The 19,073-nt window shown below is 37.2% G+C and overlaps 1 protein-coding gene across 2 annotated transcripts in view; it reads right to left on the minus strand.

The window, feature by feature from the left end:
* Positions 1-19,073, minus strand: part of DNAJB6 (DnaJ heat shock protein family (Hsp40) member B6) — a 121,493-nt gene that overhangs the window by 75,008 nt on the left and 27,412 nt on the right. For both annotated transcript variants that reach the window (XM_043965181.1, XM_043965180.1), the window contains exons 2-3: positions 12,781-12,871; positions 10,168-10,277 (exon numbers count right to left, since the gene is read on the minus strand). In XM_043965181.1, the coding sequence (XP_043821116.1) occupies positions 10,168-10,277; positions 12,781-12,845 (175 nt within the window). In that variant the 5' untranslated portion in view covers positions 12,846-12,871. The remainder of the gene's footprint in view (positions 1-10,167; positions 10,278-12,780; positions 12,872-19,073) is intronic.

Consider the following 19,073-nt stretch of genomic DNA (forward strand, 5'->3'; position numbering starts at 1 on the left):
AATTTATGCAGTGCTCACAAAATGGTAACTTAGAATCCATCTAATTCAACACAATAATCATTTATTCAGTACCCAAGAAAATCACTGTACAAGGTACCACTGGAGACTAAGAAAAAAAATTTAAAGTAGCCTAAGAAATATACCTCCATGAGAATAACAGAAGGTATGAAAAAGATGAGACCACCACTAGAATCATCATGATCAGAACCTGAGGAACCTAGTCAGGTTTCTATTCTAAACTTCCCACCCTCTACCATCTAGTGGACAGTTAAAGGCATACTGCTCTTTAGGAATGCTGGGGGGGGGGGGGGGGGGGGCAGCTAGGTGGTGCAGTGGATAGAGCACTGGCCCTGGAGTCAGGAGGACCTGAGTTCAAATCTGGCCTCAGACACTTATCACTTACTGGCTGTGTGACTCTGGGCAAGTCACTTAACCCCAAATGCCTCAAAAAAAAAAAAAAAAGAAAAAAAAAGAAAGAAAGAAAAAAAAAAGAATGCTGGGGAAGAGGTGAAAGTAAATAACACATAAACTTAAAAAGAGAGTGTGTGTGTGTGTGTGTGTGTTTACAGACAGGTACACCTCAGCCTCACCTATGCCACTGTTGTCTGTGGTCCACCATTACAATGGTTTTTATGAGCTAGAGAATTACAGCCACCTCCATGCAGCACATTGGGTGGATCCCCTAAGCTGGATTTACCACTGAACCACATATTATCTATTGGTTATCTCTTACTGTTATATGACTTGTCTTAAAAAAAAAATTATATATATATATGGGGGGGCCCCACCGGCAGGCTAGGTGGTGCAGTGGATAAAGAAAGCACCAGCCCTGGATTCAGGAAGACCTGAGTTCAAATCTGGCCTCAAACACTTGACACTTACTAGTTGTGTGACCCTGGGCAAGTCACTTAATCCTCACTGCTCTGCAAAAAAAAAAAATATATATATATATATATATATATATGTCTGATAATATGGGTTAGCCAACTTTAACCCTATTGCCTTTAAGTTATAAATATCTTTTCATTTTCTCTTAATATTTCAATCTCTATAGATAGTTAGAAAGGATTCTAGGTCATTAGGTTTAATTTCCTAATTTTATAATTGAGGAAATCAAGACCCAAAGATGTTAAGTGACTTCCTCAAAACCAAGAGACAGTAAGTAGCTAAATAAGAACTTGACTACATATCCTCTCATTCCAAATGTACATTCAACAATGTATAACATACTCATCTGAAGACCTGGAATTTCTTTGTGTGTATACTTTTGTTTAATTAAGTAACTTGTCGACATTTCATTTACACTTATTTTAGTAGTAACATACTATTTCCTTGTTGTTTTTTTGTTGTTGTTTTTTGTTTTTTTTTTTAGTGAGGCAACTGGGGTTAAGTGACTTGCCCAGGTTCACACAGCTAGTAAGTGTTAAGTGTCTGAGGTTGGATTTGAACTCAGGTACTCCTGAATCCAGGGCCGGTGCTTTACCACTGCGCCATCTAGCTGCCTCCTATTTCCTTGTTAACACAGGCGGACTCTTACTATGTCCATCTTAAGTTAGGAAAAATTGTGATATCTGAAATGGACTCAAATGATTTAGAATTTTTATAAGGAATTCCAGGAGGTAAATAAATCCAAGTTAGACTCATTAAAGTAGATATGAACAGGACCCATCAAAGTAAATTGGAATTCAAGTGCTATCTGCAACATGATGATTACCTTAACCTTTCAGTGCCCCAAGCAACTCTGTAATAATACTTTAAAGGAAATCTGTGATCCATCTACAGCTTTATCTGTAACTTTTGAAAATTATATTGAAAATAGAGAATGGTGATTCCTACTCTCATATTTAGACAAGCATCTTCCATTTAGAGTACTATCTGTAAATTTAATTTAATTTAATAATATATATATTCTTTTTTTCTCTCTAAATCCTCTCTTTTGCCAAATGGCAACCACAAAATAATCAAGTAACCTGCAAAAAGAGAGGGTGTCTTTTCTTTGTTTCTCGGCTTGCTGTGAAATCCCTACTGGTGATAAGCTTCTCCATATTTAGGTCTGGCTCTTGAAAGAAGTGCAGCCTCTTGATGGGTCACTACCTACCAAGAATCCAGCAGGACAAAAACTGCCAAAATTTGGTTTTCTGCTAATGGATCTTTCAAAATCCTTTAGGCGTCACAGGAATTTTTTCTTCTTGTTAAAATTTTGGGAGATGATCCATCAGGTCATGGCTGGAACTCTTTCCCCCAATTTACAGACACACACACACACAGAGGCAAGTGAGCCCAAAGCAGTGAAGATAGTCTCTGACCACATGGAGTTTTCAGCCTAGTAGGGGTGGAATACATGGCCTACCGCTAAGAGGAATGAACACGCAAAAGCAATTGTGGGCTAGAAGGAGACATTATTGGAGAGGGAGGAGATGGTTTATGGAACATGAAGCAGTTGAACACTCACCTTAAAAAAAAATTTGGACAAAAAGAAAACATCAAATGTTTTTTTCGACTTAGGCACTGAAAATAAGGCCAAATTTAATCAATGTTCCATTCAAGTTTCTCTAATGTTTCTGACTTATTTTCCACTTCTAATTTCTCTATCACTATCCTAGACATGGAGTTTTACATTTTCTACCATACTGCAGCAAGCTGCACTAAGAATTTTGTCACACTCTTCTCTATAATACTTTTGTGTGGACTTGTAGTCCCCACTTTTTACCTGCTGCCCTGTCTGGTTTCAACTTCACAAAACAAGATGTCCCTCCCAGAATAAGCCCATCACTTCTAAACTCCCCATGATGTAAGTCAAGCCCTCATGGACACCAATCACCTCCCTTCTCAGCCTCTTCTCCCCTCTGACTGGAGAGAGGAGCACCAAATTCCTCCCGATGCCTTCCTTTACAAAGAGGTAGAGACTCAAACTATGCCTTCATTCCACTTTGCATCTGTTGCTCTGCCTGGTTTCAACTCCACAGAACCAGATGCACCATGGGATGCTGGGCCCTCCGAACACCTTCCAACTGTGTGTTGTTTTGTGTGGTATTTCCTGCCTTGAGAGCAGGGACTTGTATCCCCAACACCTTGCACACAATGAGCGCTTAATAAATGTTGACTGGACTGGACTGGATTGAGGCATGTCTTTTCTACATAGGAGACATCTAGTCTGTCAGTCCACAAGTGTTTACTAACTTACTATATAATACTATGTGCCAGGCACTCCAGGGATACAAAAAAGGATAAAAAATGGTGGATTTTAATAATGGTGGAGACTAGTATATAATTAGGCACATATAAGATACAGAACAGATAGATGGCTATGTTAGAGGTGAAGAGACCAGCAGCTGAGGAGAGTAGAAAAAGCATCCTTCAGAGAGGGATGCTTGAGCTAATCTTGAAGGAAACCTGGGGTTCAAAGAAGCAGAAGTGAACAGAGAGAGCATCAGAAGTATAGATGACAGCCAGTGTACAAGCACGAACCAGAGGTGGAGAGATATGTGAGAAATAGAAATGCAGAACTTATGTAAAGCATTTTTATCTTGGGAACCAATAATCACATGATATTTCATTTGTATGTCTAAACCTTTTCACATTGGGGGGGGGAGGGGGAGGAGGCAATTGGAGGTTAAATGACTTTGCCCAGGGTCATACAGCTAGTAAAGTGCCAAGTGTCTGGAGCTGGATTTGAACTCAGGTCCTCCTGACTCCAAGGCTGGTGCTCTTATTCACTGCTCCACCTAGCTGCCAAACTTTTTTTAAAAGTTTAATACATTTTTATTGCTATCCTTCATTTCTTTTTTCCTTTTCTTCCTTTTTTTTTGCAGGGCAATGAGGGTTAAGTGACTTGTTCAGGTACACAGCTAGTAAGTGCCAAGTGTCTGAGGCAGGATTTGAACTCAGGTCCTTCCTGAATCCAGGGCTGGCACTTTATCCACTTTTATTAAGAAAAATTCAAGGCTTTTACATTGAGAGATTAAGAACTAATGTACCACTGAAGGACAGAATCTAGTTTTTCCTCTATTCTACTTAATTATAAATACCCATTGCTACTTCTTTCAAGACACATGAAAACTGAAGTCCTCTACAAATGGAATGAGGATACTAAAAACATCGTATGCCATGCCAAACAAACCAAATCTGTGACCTATAATCTGACTGCATTCAGAGGAAAGTTTGTAACTGTCCACTCTGAATGAAATTAGCCATGAAGTTACTGATTTGTTTCAAGCCAAATAGGTATGACTATCAGCCTGTGGTTTTTCATTTAGATGAGCTTGATGATCTGCAAGAGCACTTGCTTTGTACCCCAAGACACACCACACCTATTCTTTTAGTAAAATCACTGGTTATGTGCTCTACAATAACCCATTCATTCTCACAGATTCAGGCCAGTAGATTTAACTTTCAAGATTCTTGTGCTAGGAGATAGGGGCTGTGTCGCTGGCATTCTGCTCCGAGGCCTCTATGGCTTGCAGATTTCTCACCGGCCTGGGCTTTGCTTCCGGTGTGCATGCTGGGATACAAAGGCCTGGTTGCACCCATCCTGTGGGTGGCCCCCAAGCAGGCAGCCTGCCCTCTCAGCTGGTCCGCTGAGCCAGGATGAAGGGTCCTCAGTTGCTTCCCGCTGACTTGCCCCGACCCCCTCCAAACTACCCCCTTCATGCTGTGCTGTGCTCCTCCCCTGCTTGAGTGAGACTGACCTTTCCTGAAGTCTTTTAAATTATCTCCATTTGGAAGACTGTGAACCTATTTCTTTTTGTAGGTTCTGTAGTTTCAGAATCTGTTATTTAACGTTGTTTTTAAGTCATATTTGGGAGAGCTCAGGCAGCTTACTGTCTTCTCTCTGCCATCTTGGCTCTGTCTCCTCTGGATTTAACTTTCAATGATAACAACCTCAATACCAAACTAGTTGTACTCTGCTCTTGACTGAAAACTATTTTGAAAACAAAACTTCATCTTGTAAGTTGGAAGATCTGGAGCATAATGCTTTTGCTTCCTCAGTTTGAAACTTATCAAAACATGCCATAGTTTGTGTCATCTAATAGTAATATTATTAGAAAGCATCCAAGTAATCAAAAAGAAAAATTAATTACAGGTTTCAGCTCTAATCCAGCAATAAGGATTTCTGACTACAAATTTAGTTTACATGCAGAGTAAGGTAAAACATAATCTTACTAAATACCAAAATGAAATATAAAAGACTTATATAAAATGCTGGCTAATTTCAGCTCCAAATAAAATTTATAACTATTCAAATCAGGTGGCTATTAACTCTGAGATTTACTAATTAGATGTAGTAAAGGTTACAACATAAACAAAAGTAGGTTCTAATCTTGTTCTTTTATGTAGTAAAAAAAAGCCATAAATAACTGCTTTTTGACTAAAGAAAAAAATAATGTTATGCATATTATGAAAAAATACTCAAATCACACAAGATATTCTCTATGGGAAGTAATAAAATAGTCCATAATCTTGACAGCTAGGTGGCACAGCACTGGACCTGGGGTCAGGAAGAACTGAATTCAAACGGGGCATCACACTTACTAGCTATGCTGTCCTGGGCAGTCTGCCTTAGTTTCCTACCTTAGCACCTACCTTGAATGATTGTTATGAGGATCCAATGAGATAATGTTTGTAAAGTACCTCTGTGGTAGGTGCTAAATGCCACCTTCCCCCTCCATAATAATCCATGTTAATACTTTACAACTATTTCCCAGTTGGTGGCAACAGTTCATTCAAAATCCAACAGTGGTTTATATATTGATGAAATACACTTGGAAATGGCTAAGTAGCATGCCACATTCTTCGTCATCAATTCAGAATAAGTATATTGTCAGGACAGAAACAACTTTTACCTATTAGCTCTATTTTATAGGAGTTAGAAGTGAATGCTTGGGGCGCTAGGTGGCGCAGTGGATAGAGCACTGGCCCTGGAGTCAGGAGGACCTTAGTTTGGATCTGACCTCAGGCACTTAACCTCTGGTTGGAAAAAAAATACAATTAACTTACTTAATATGGTCCAGGCACTGTGCTAAAATGACAGGGATACAAAGAAAAGGTAAAAAGTGTCAGCTTACATTCTAACGGAGGAGACAATATGAACATATGTGCAAGACACAAAGTAGATATAACTTCGAGAGGAAGATGTTACCAGGTGGGAGGAGGGGTATAGAGAATGAGATAACTATCAGGAAAGATTTTTTGCTGGAGACAGTATTTGATCTGAGTCCTTAAGGTAGCTAAGAATTATAAGAAACAGTTATAGGAGAGAGATTATTCCATTAATGAAATATAGTCAGTAAAAAGGAAAGAGTAGGGAGAGAATATATGACCTTTGAAGAATGCCAAGTCAGTAAGTGTGGCTAGATAGTCAACTGCTTAGAGGAGAGTAATGTGTAAGAAGACTGGAAAGAAAGGGTTGTAATTAGCTTTAAGGGGAGAATTTTTATTTGATCAAAATAGAAAAACCACTAGGGCTCAATTGAGTTAGGAAGAAGGGATGACAAGGACAGAGCGAGCTATACTTCAGGAAAATTATTTTGGTGGCTATGTGAAGAAAGGACTGAAGTGGGTAGAGACTGAGGCAGGGAAAACAAGTAGGAAACTATTCCATGTGAAAGGTGAACTAGAACAACAGCTGTGATTTTTATAAAATAAATGTTGTAGCATAGACGTGGTATTTGGCAAACCAAACTGGACATAAGGAATAAGTGTCACAGTGGAGAGTGGTGAACTACACCAGAAGTTGCAAAACGGGAAGTGGGGCAGGAGGACTGGAAGGAAGGATTGTGCTGCCTCAGTAATAGGGAAGGTTCAGGAGAGGGATGGATGGAGTGAGGTTGAGAAGATAAAGGTGCCTTTGAGATATTCCATTTGAATGACATAGGATTAGGGAGTTCCTGAGAAGAGAGTAGGACTGAAACCCTGGGAGGTGATAAGATCACCAAGTGAGACTAGAGAGAAAAAACAGGGTCCCAGGAGAGAATTTGGGGGGACACCCATAGTTACTGGGCATTGGCATCAATTAAGACTGGTCATGAGAAAGAAAGAAAGAAAAAAAAAAGAGACTGATTGGTGGGAAGGGAAGTGAGGAAGATCAGTTTTACCCAAGTGGTCAACAAACAATGCACCAAACTCACAGAAAGGTAAAGGAGGATGGAGAAAAGAATGCAGAAAGGTAAAGGAGGAGGTCTGAGAAGAGGCCATTAGATTTGACAAATAAGAAATCACTAATAAGTTTGGAAAGAGCCCTTTCAGATGAATTATAAGGTCAGAAGCCAGATTTCTGGGTTTTTGTTTTTGTTTTTGGTGGGGGGTGGGTTAAGATGATAGTGAGAAGTGGAGGCAGAGTATAAACAGCTTTTTCAACAAAAGGACAGTTACAGGGCAATCTATCTAGAATAGTAGGATCTAGTCATGGTTTGAGGAATGGAAAAGAATCCTGAGCATGGGCATAAGAAGGAATCATGTTGGAGACTAAAGATGAAGGAATGAAGAAAGAAGGGGACAGATGTATGTGGAAGCAATGGGGGGGAGGCGCCGCCACATGTTGAGGAAATGGGATCACAGGGACATGTAGAGTTAGTCTTGTCAAGGATAAAGATTAGAGTAAAGGAGATGGTGGAAGATAAAGTCAGAGGGATTTACATGAGAAAATTGGAAGAAGGTACATTTGACAAATTCAATTTTCAGGTATGAGGTGAGCTCCTCAGCTGAGAGGAAGGGAGAGGGGAGAGATAGTAATATAGGAGAGTTAGAGAAGAGGAAATTTACAACAATCCCTGGGGTGAATGAGAAAAGAGTTATTTAGAAAGGATTGTTCTGCTACTTCGAGGGCCCAGTTGAGATTATAATATTAGTCTGTAAAACTACCATTACAGCACTATTGTTATTTAGCACCAAAATCCAAGAATCATGTTATCAAACCATGTTAGTGACCTGAGAGGAACCGTCAAAAACTTCCATCCCAATCCAGCACAAAGACTAGACATTTGGCATTTATTTTCCTGCAATAAACTGCCCATCCGCTTTTAAATTTTACAGAAATTTTTGCTTCTCTTTCAATATCAGTAGGATTTTTACAGCATATTATCTATAACTCACTGAAGACAGTGAAGTACCATCAACAGGGACCACCAATTAGTGAAAATAACACTACAATGACTCTTTTCAGAATGTGGCATCTGCAATAAGGAATTATGAGTACTTCTGTCCTACAGTTAATAACCTATTTAACTGAATAAGCAACATTCATGAATACTAAGGAATAACCAGACATTTTTTTAAAAAGAGGAAAAGGAAAGGAGAAAAAATGGCCCAAACTAGAAACTCTTTTACAGATTCTATAATGTAGTATTCACACTAATATAAAAAGTTGACAGAAGTCAAAAGGAGGTGAAAACCAGGCATGCTATCTTTCGATCTAAAATATGTGTAAAAAACTAAAGATTAAAAAAAAACACTAATAGATTACACAAAACTAAAATCTCCAGAAGGGCCAACTAATCTCTAGTTGTACATTTTTTGATATATCATCTAATATCTGGATAATAATAATCTGGAGCCATTTAGTTTGTCTTCAGCTATTCTAACAAATAGCAAAGATTTACTCACGAGCCTCTAATAGGAACACTGAAGTAACAAACTTACTAAGTAAATAATCAGAATAAATACTTTAATAACTGAAAACACTTCTGTTTTCTTTAAAAAAAAAAAAACAGGTTGCTATATATAGGGCAAGAGTTGGCAAACAAATTGCCGTAAATACAATGAAACTATTTTAAAATATAAAAAAAACATTTTAGTTTGGAGGCAAAGCAGGCAGTGGACCAAATTCACAGGCTATGTGTAATTTGACAACCTTTGCTATAGGGCAACAGCTCTAAAATGTTATAATTTTGCTATTGTTTCTGAAATTCAAGCACAATTCTAAAGAATGAAATCCCAATTTACAGTTATGAAATTTGGGTTTGGCAGAAGTTTCTATAAATTACAGTGACTTTTAAATATATACAAAGCACTATTTCCATTTAGATGAGAAAATAGAGGCTCAGAGAGGATAGGTGACTTGTCCATGGTCACAAAGCCAATACATATTGGAGCTGATGACCTGATAAAAAATCCAAATCTCTTTCCACCCTAAGCATACATATACACCACTACCATCATCAGGGCAAAAATAGGCAGCTAGAATTTGTTTAATCCCATTCAATCTAAACAAACTATAAATAATTCACCTATTGACTATATACCCAAATTTCTTCTGAATACTTTTACTCCAATATCTGCCACCACCACAAGACTATCGGTATGATACTACAAAGTCTAGGAAGACCTAAGAAAAATCTTGCAGATTTATGTTATTTCAAGGCTGCTTGATTTAGCTTCTGTACCAAATAAAGAGTCTTCTTAGATTAAAATTCAAAGTATCAAAGCATCTATCAAGAAATGATCATTATCAGGGCAGTTAGGTGGTGCAGTGGATAAAACACCGGCCCTGGAGTCAGGAGGACCTGAGTTCAAATCTGACCTCAGACACTTAAACACTTACTGGCTGTGTGATCCTGGGCAAGTCACTTAACCCCCACTGCCCACCAAAACAAAAATAAATGATCAGTATCACTATGGTATAGAAGTAGGAAATAGAAATCTAAACAGGATTAATTAGCACTGATAATTCTCATAAATCATCCTGAAGACTTATCAGTCACCAACTACTCCAGTCAACAATAGACTTATATAACTGATTAAAGTACTTATGCAGCTTATAAACTGCTAACAAAATGCTAGATATTTAATGTTAAGCCAGTATCCATCAAATAAGGACCAAATAAAATTTTCTTTTGAAAACCCAGACCAAAACAAACAAACAAAACCAATGATACATCCCATTTTTTAGACTTGGTTTCACCAGATATGGTGAGCATTGCTTTTTAAATGTCTATCAATATACAATCTATTTTTTTTTAAAGCTATGTCAAATTGTATTTTTCCAGAACGTTGATAAATCTAGATCTTCATGTCCTGTATGCTTGAAATTGGAAAGCTTTAGAACTTCAGCAGGGCTTTCCTCTGATGAGGCCAAAATCGACTTAAAAGGGAAAATAATTGTACATACTTGTATTTAGACCATTATCTTCACCATCCAGCCAATGTACATTATAATTCTGTGGTACTTACCATCTGATAACACCTCATATGCCTCAGCTACTTGTTTGAATCTCCTTTCTGCTTCTTCTTTATTTTCAGGGTTTTTATCCGGGTGCCACTTAAGTGCCAATTTACGATACCTAGAACAAACAAAGGTATAGAGAAAGGTATTTATTACACATGAATGAGTAATATCAATTTGCCTACAATGGCAGCTTAATATAGCTTCAAAAGGAGGAAAAAAGTACTTCAGAAATGATAGTTTGCTAGATAGTTGATACAACAATTTTTAAATCAAAAGCCCATCTTCTCTCCAACAGTAAGGTAAGTGGACCATAAACTAAAAATACAAGACAGCCAAATATGAGACATGGGGCTGGCAGGCCTTGGATACAAAAGGATCAAGTGCTACATAATAGATCTGTGATTATAGGGCAAGTCACAAAGAGTTGCCACTGTGCATCAGTGAAGGGACTGTCTATACCAGGAGGTCCAATCAAAATTCAAAAAGGAGAAGGTAGGATGCCAACTCAATGTATCAAAATAATAAGAAACCTGGTCCATCAAGATATTTTTAAAAAGCAAATGTAAATATATTTGGGGAATTAAATTCACAAAACAGTGCCAGAGATGGCAAAAAAATCATGCAAGGTATGGAGAAAGAAGGTCTAGAAACTACCCTATGGGATTATTGTCCCATTAAGTCCTAGTTTCCAATGGTCATTAGGCTATTGCCTTACATTACCTAGTCCAACATAATAAATAAACCCTAGTCAGGCAATAATTTACTATATAACAAGCAAATACCAAAGTATCTTTTAGATACTATTGCTCTAAGATCTAAAAATCTTTTATTTTAATATTCAAAAATACAACATCTAGGGACAGCTAGGTTGCACAATGAATAATGCACTGGCCCTGAATTCAGGAGGGCCCGAGTTCAAATCTGGCTTCAGACACTTGACACTAGCTATGTGACCTTGGGCAAGTCACTCAACCCTCATTTCCCCACAAAAAAATAAAAAATACAACATACTTATAACAAACCTGTAAGGTAAGCAGAGCAGGTATTTTCCTTTTATGGATGAGGAAACTGCAACTAAGAGAACTCAAGTGACTTGTCCACAGATCACATGGGTAGCCAGCATCAGTGGTGGGCTCCCAGTGCTTTCTCCACTCTGCCAGCATTGCTATTAATACCCAATAGCCCCTTGTGCCAGAATCCTATGGCTAAGGTTTTTAGCTTTTTCAAAAATATCATCAGGAGCAAAACGAGTAGCATGAAAAAAACTGAGTAACTTACCTAAAAATGAGTTAAGTTGCTGATTCTAGAACAAAGATACTTCAATCTCCATTCAAAACTTACCTTTTCATTAAATTACCAAAAAAAGTGTTTCTAGGCATGATTTTGGTTTGCTCTCATTTGCACACTTGATTCCCAATAAACTCAACTAGCAACATTTCAATGGTAGGCAGCATCCTTTTAAAAGTTAAAATGTAAGACAGCTAATGTTCAACAGTAGAAATAAATCCAAGTAAATTCTAAGAAACATCAACCAACTGAGAACGTAACCAGCTATAGAAATAAAATATCTGATTTACTCATGGGCCAATTATTTATAACTAATATGAAATTATTTTCAATTGAAATCTTGTAAAGCAGACCAAAAATAATTCTGAAGCTCTGACCTCAAAGCACCAAGTGGTATTAGAGTAGCTGTAATTCAACTGATGAAAGCATGATGAACTGTGTACATGCCAACTGCTTCTACTGCAACATTTGCAACACTGTTTTAATAATTAAGTCAACAGTCATTTATTTAGTAAGCTGGGCTACCAGTTGATTCCTTGAAACTAATCAATCACTGCAGTTCAGAGTTGGTGTACCATGTAGTTTTTTTTTCCCTTGGCCCATTCTCATAATACAGAATTACTTCAGCTCTCTATAGAACATAGTCTTTCATCCATTTTTCCAGCTATGTACAGTTCAGCATAACTGTGTCAGAGCAAGTATTTCATAATCCCTTTGAATGCAAATTAGTCTTATAACTGCTGTTCCATATAACTTCATGTCCATAACTCTTCTGACACCAATCTCCTCTGATTCAATTTGATACTTCCCTGTTAAACACCATTAGAAAAATTATACTTGGACAACAAGTTAACCTAATTCCTTCTTTATGTTCTAAATTTTCAATGAAAATCTTAGTTTCCCATATATATACATATATCCTTACTCTTGTGATGGCCCATAATCAATTATAAGGGTATCCTTTCAACATACAGGGAACTGGTTTTTAAAAAATCCCACCCCCCCCCCACACACACACCCCCACACACACCCTCAAGAATTAAGTAGATTACTCATTCTAGGTAAGTAACTGGGCCTTTTCTTCCATATCCAGCCAGATCACAAGGTTAAAGGTAGTAATGTAATAAACATTACAAAGCCAAATAAACATTTTATCAGTATATTTTCTGAACCTACTTATTCACTAAAAGAAAATGTTTACTTCAACCATAGGAAGCAATGAGCTGTGTGCCTCTTTGCAAAGCTAGATAACTCAAAGAATTTTAAAACAAGATTAAAATGTCCTAAGACATGATGAAACCTTATTTTAAGGTAATAAAAAGAATACTTACGCCTTTTTAATATCCTCGGGTGAGGCATGTCTCTGCACACCTAGAACTTCATAGTAATCCACCATGTTTTAATAGTTTGTTGGATCAAGTCCTGAAATTAAAAATCTTTTGTAAATGATAGGATCATAATTTCTGACCTGGTGGGTTAAAGAGTCACTTTACCACAATGTCTATTGACCCATTTCCATTTTTGAGGATAGAGAGATAGCAAGCTATCTATTAACCTTAGGCCTTATGTTAAGGCTAAATTTGCAATGTCAAAGGAAGCAATTTAAAGATTCATACTGTTTGCTACAATAATTTAGACCTTGAACTAAGCTGAAGTTTAGGAAGGGGGACTCTCACATCCCCAAACTTAATCACAAGCTGACATACACCCTAAATCAATGTTCAATGAGTCAGTCCTCCCAGATACAGAATGATTCCATTAACAAGAACCTATGCTAAGCACAAAAAACTGAGAAATAATTATTAATAGTCAATATCTTGAGGAACCCAGAGCTCTCTTTTGTCTAGAGAGCAAAAGGATTTACTGATCTAGATGAAATCACACCTTTGGGGGTGGGGTCTTGCATTCCTTTCTCTGATGTCATCCTTGGTCTTCATTTCAATATAACCCAACTTCACGTAGGGTAAGCCAATTAGATTTGAATGATGTATAATGCCCCGCCTCTTATCAAAAAGGGATTAAAGAAAAACTTGGACATGTAGCCATGTTGTCTTTCTTGGGATCACAGGTTCACTCTGTGGGATCATATGATCGCTCTTGGGATGAGAAGTTGAGGGGACACTTGATCAATCCCTTACTGGTGAAATTGATGTTTTCACCAGCACAAAACTAACTGCTGCTATGCCTGTCTATGGAAATTCTCTGGTCACAAGAAGTTATCAAGAACAGTCACAAGGTTCAAGGGAAAGTGAGGCAACAAGAAAAAGCTAAAACATAACAATGACAGCTATCACCTTTTAAAAAAATTTTCCATGAGAACTTTTCTGTTGCTAATTTGTCACTTTTATGGACTTATACTTTACATTAACTTTCTTAGGCTCCATCCAACCTGGTTAAATCTCCAGTGAGGTAAAAAAAAAACAAGAAACTTCTAAAACTATCTGATTTTTTATACTGCTCAAAATGGCATTTTCATCTAGTAAATCAAATTCTCTGGGCTCCTTCCTAAACCAGGTACTAAGTCTTGATCTAACATCTAAGCATCAGATTTACCCTTTTTTTGGAGATGTTCAAATAAAGAATTATGACCTCAAAAGTACATGTGAAATCATTCCCATTCCTGAATCCAAAATTCCATGTTATACTAATTCCAGCTAAAATGAGAGTGCCAAAATTATGAGATGGCTTTTTCATGTATATTATTTTGCTTATTTTTCCTCTGAATTGAACCTTTGAATATGAAAAAATTACTGATAGCTACCTAATGAAAACAATGTTGAACTGATCTCAAAAACATGAGCAATCAAGAGATTACTTGTAGCACATAATTATTTGACTAAAAGTGTCAAACTGATCTCAAAAAAGGGATCAGACAAATACAAAATCAAGGTAGTACTAGTCTATTACAAACATTAATTTAATGTACTAGGATCAGATGTTAACGTGATGCAGACCAACAGAATCAAATTAAAATATAATTGAGAAAGACAACATAAATATGGTTTACATATAAGGTTTAGTGGGATTAGATAATAGGACAGCAGAGAAAAATGACAAATGTTGTAGGGGATATGGGGAAAATGAAACATTAATACAACTCTTGGTAAAGTTACATTCTGTAGAGCAATTTGGAACTATGGCCAAAGGGCTATGAAACCATGCATACTCTTTGACCTAGTAATTCCAGTACTAGGTTGGTATCCATAAAGATTTTTTTTTTTAAAGTTGAATTCGAAATTGGGGAGATGCCCCATCAATTGGGGAATAGCAGAACAAACTGTGGGATGAGGTTAGGATGGAGCATTACTGTGCTGTAGAAAATGATGAGCAGGGAGACAGCTAGGTGGCACAATGGATAGAGCACTGACCCTGGAGTCAAAAGGACCTGAGTTCAAATTCGGACTCAGACATTTAACACTTACTAGCTGTGTGACGGAGGAGGAGGAGGAAGGAGGAGGAAGGAGGAGGAAGGAGGAGGAAGAGGAGGAAGAAGAAGGAGCAGGATGCTATCAGAAAAACCTGGGAAAGACATACATGAGCTGATGCAAAGTCAAATGTACTGTATACAAAATAATAGCAATATTTTAAGATGATTGGCTGTGAATGACAATTATTTTCAACAATACAATGATCCAAGACAACTTTGAAGGACTTATGAAAAATGCAATCCATCTACAGAGAAAAAACTGATGGTTTCTGAATATAGATGGAAGCATACTTTTTGTTAGTTCCTTTTTCTAAAGTTTTTTTTGATCTGTTTTCTTTCACAACCCAACATGAAAATGTTTTGCATGACTACACATGTATAACTTATACTGAATTGCTTGAGTTCTTGGGGGAGGGGGGGAGGAGGAAGAGAATTTGGAACTCAGTTTTAAAAAGTGATGTTAAAATAAGGTTTAGTAGGTCTATTTGTATTTGAGTTTGCCACCACCGTCCAAGATGACTTATGAAGCGCACATGGTAAATATTACAAAAGCTGTTATTTTCCTCTTACTTGCTAAAGATTAAATTTTTCTGGACCCCTTCAGTCAATACCCATCTTAAAGCTCCAGGACCTAGTTGTAAAAATCAATTTCCACCAACCCCCCAAACCCCCACCCCCATCCCCCATGCATCTTCAACCTCTCTCCCTCTATATTCCTCGCCTTCCTTCAAACATACTCTGGATTCTCACATCTTAAAGGTGATCGTGGCCTAATCACCAAGTCCAATTACCCTTATTCAGGACTTGTTCTAATAACATGACTCTAAAGTTAGAGAATCTGGGCTCAAACCCCATCCCATGTGCTTCTGGGAAGTCACAGCCTCCCTAGGCCTGCTTCTTCATATGTAAAAATATGATCTACACAGTCCCTTTTAGCTGAGAGGATGCTTCTTCCTTGACTTCTCTGAATGAAGAATGATACATCTGATCACATCTTTCCAGCCCTCTCTCCATCCTTAACTCCTCTCCTAGGACCACTCTGCTCCTTGCAATGGTGCTCTCCAAGGTTCTGATGTCTCCTGGGCTGTTTTGTGGGTTTTGTTTGTTTTTTTGCTCTTGGCATTTTAAAATGGCAATTCGCAAATCAAGCACTTAATGCTTAAAGACTCTTTCCAAAGTCTGATACTGGCTAGGAAATAGAGTGAAGGGTCAATGGAATAGGCTAGGCACAGGAGATAACAATAGTAAATGACTTTAGTAATATACTGTTTGATAAACCCAAAGACTCCAGCTTCTGGGATAGGAATTCAATATTTGACAAAAACTGCTGGGAAAATAGGAAGAGAGTATGGTAGAAACTAGGCATAGACCAACATCTTACACCTTATACTAAAATAAGGTCAAAATGGGTACATGATTTAGACATAAAAGGTGATATACCATAGGTCAATTAGGAGAGGAAGGAATAATTTACCTCTCAGATCTTTGGAAAGGAGAACAGTTCATGAACAAACAAGAGATAGAGAATATAGTATGAAACGCAAAATGGATGATTTTGATTACATTAAATTAAAAGGTTTTTGTACAAACAGAAGCAATGAATGCAAAATTATAGAAGAGAGACAGAAACTGGGAAACAATTTTTATAGCCAGTACTTCCGATAAAAGCCTCATTTCTAAAATATATAGGGAACTAAATCAAATTTATAAAAATCCAAGTCATTCCCCAACTGAGAAATGGTCAAAGGATATGAACAAGCAGTTTTCTGAAGAAATCAAAGCTATCTACTGCTGTATGAAAAAAAATGCTCTAAATCACTATTGATTAGAGAGAAAAATTAAAACAACTCTGAGGTACCACCTGACACCTATCAGATTGGCTAATATGACAAAAAAGGAAAATAATAAACGTTGGACAAGCTGTGGAAAAACTGGAACATTAATGCATTGTTGGTGGAGCTATGAACTGATCCAACCATTCTGGAGAGCAGTTTAGAACTATACCCAAAGGGCTATAAAGCTGTGCATACCCTTTGACCCAGCAATACCACTATTAGGACTTTTTTCCCAAAGAGATCATAAAAAAGGGAAAAGGACCCACATGTACAAAAATATTAATAGCTGCTCTTTTTGTGGTGGCAAGGAATTGGAAATTTAGGGGATGCCCATCAACTGGGGAATGGCTGAACAACTTGTGGTATATGAATATAATGGAATACTACTGTGCTGTAAGAAATGATGAGCAGGCAGATTTCAGAGAAACCTGCAAGGACTTGCATGAACTGATGATGAGTGAGATGAGCAGAACCAGAAGAACACTGTACATGGTATCATCAACATTATGTGTTGATCAACTGTGATAGCCTTGATTCTTCTCAGCAATACAATGGTCTAAGATAGTTCCAAAGGACTCATGATGGAATATGCTCTCCAAATCCAGAAAAAAAAAGAACTATGAAATCTAGATGCAGATTGAACCATACTATTTCTATTTTTTTTTTTTTGCTTTTCTTGAGGTTTTTCCTGCAAGAGGTCTTAATGCCTAATATGATCATGCCATTCCTTTGCCTCAATAGTCTTCTCTATTACCAACCATAGAAAGTTTAAAGTACTTTCCTTAATCTCAAAAGACCTCCCACAACTGAGCACAATCTTACTTTTCTATCTTGATCTTGTACCAGTATTCCCATTCAGAAATTCTATGTTCTTGTCAACTCCACTACTCTGTCCCTGAAAACCATCAGCAATATCCCATCTCCACAGCTTCTCCTCATACTACTATTACTATGCCAGGAATGTCGAATATCCTATAAATCTTTTGAAATAAAACTGAAATTCCATTTGATCCAAGACCCCTCAGGTCGCCCACAACTGTTAATGACTTTCCTGCTGGGACCTGGCAGGGCTTTTGTTTTTTGTACCTATTATATTTGCACACCTTTACAAAGGTTACCAAGCACTTTATAAATTTAATCCTCATAATGGACCCGTACAGCACCATGTTGTTTTAAAAAGAAGAAAAAAGGGGGCAGCTAGGTGGCGCAGTGGATAGAGCACCAGCCCTGGATTCAGGAGGATCCGAGTTCAAATCCGACCTCAGAAACTTGACACTTACTACTAGGTGTGTGACCCTGGGCAAGTCACTTAACCCAATTGCAACACCAAAAAAAAAAAAAAAAGGAGAAAAAAAGAGCTGAAGAAGTTAAATGACTTGCCTCACATTCCTAAAGCAAGTTAAGGGAGCTGCAACCTAAGTTCAGGTCCTCGGAATCCAAATCATGTTTATTCCATTGTTCTTATACACTAATAAACTTATCTCCTATTAGATTTTATTGCTCCATGAATACAAAGACAATACTGTAAAGTGTCCTAGGTTGATTGCAGAAAACATCTTTAAACATGAGTTCACATATTATTTCTATTTTTTTGTTGTTTTTAAGTTTTTCCCTTTTGCTCTGATTCTTCTTTCATAGCATGACTAATGTAGAAATGTTTAATGTGATTATGCATATATAACCTATGTCAGATTGCTTGCTGTCTTGGGGAGGGGGGAGGGAGAAAAATTTGAAACTAGCAATCTTATAAAAACAAATGTGGAAAACTATCTCTACATGTAACTAGAAGTAAAATACTTTTATGATTAAAATAACAGCTTCTTAAAATCAATTGTTTGGTGAATTTGAATATTGGTGAAGATAACCATAGCATTTCAGAGCTGGAATGGAATTTCAATTAAATTCAATTTAACACTTGACAAGCTGCCCTTCATTTTGCATATGAAAAAACGAAACAGTAATAGAGAACAGAGGAACAACTAATTCACAAACTGAAATGGTTCCCTATTTAATAACTTTAGAATTAATTAAAAATACTTTTTTGTGGTATTTAAAGTCCTTCACAATATGGCTTCAACCCACCTTTACAGCCTTATTATTGCTCCCCTGAACAACCTTCAGTGATCTCTGAAAAAAATCAAACAGAAGAGGCATACCTCAGGAGTGTAGATGGGCAAACAATCCCAATTTCTGGAAGGGGAAAAAGCAAATTCTTTTTTGCCAAACAAAATAGTTTATTTTGGCATTTTGATTGTTTTCTTAAATTATCAAATTTAATTATGAGGTTTTATATGTGACCAAAGAAAAGGTACTTAAAATTGATCCTTATAGCTCAATGGAGTTATCTGCATTTGTAGATTTA

The sequence above is a fragment of the Dromiciops gliroides genome, chromosome 5 (assembly GCF_019393635.1).
Source record: "Dromiciops gliroides isolate mDroGli1 chromosome 5, mDroGli1.pri, whole genome shotgun sequence".
In the NCBI taxonomy this organism is placed as follows: Eukaryota; Metazoa; Chordata; class Mammalia; order Microbiotheria; family Microbiotheriidae; genus Dromiciops; species Dromiciops gliroides.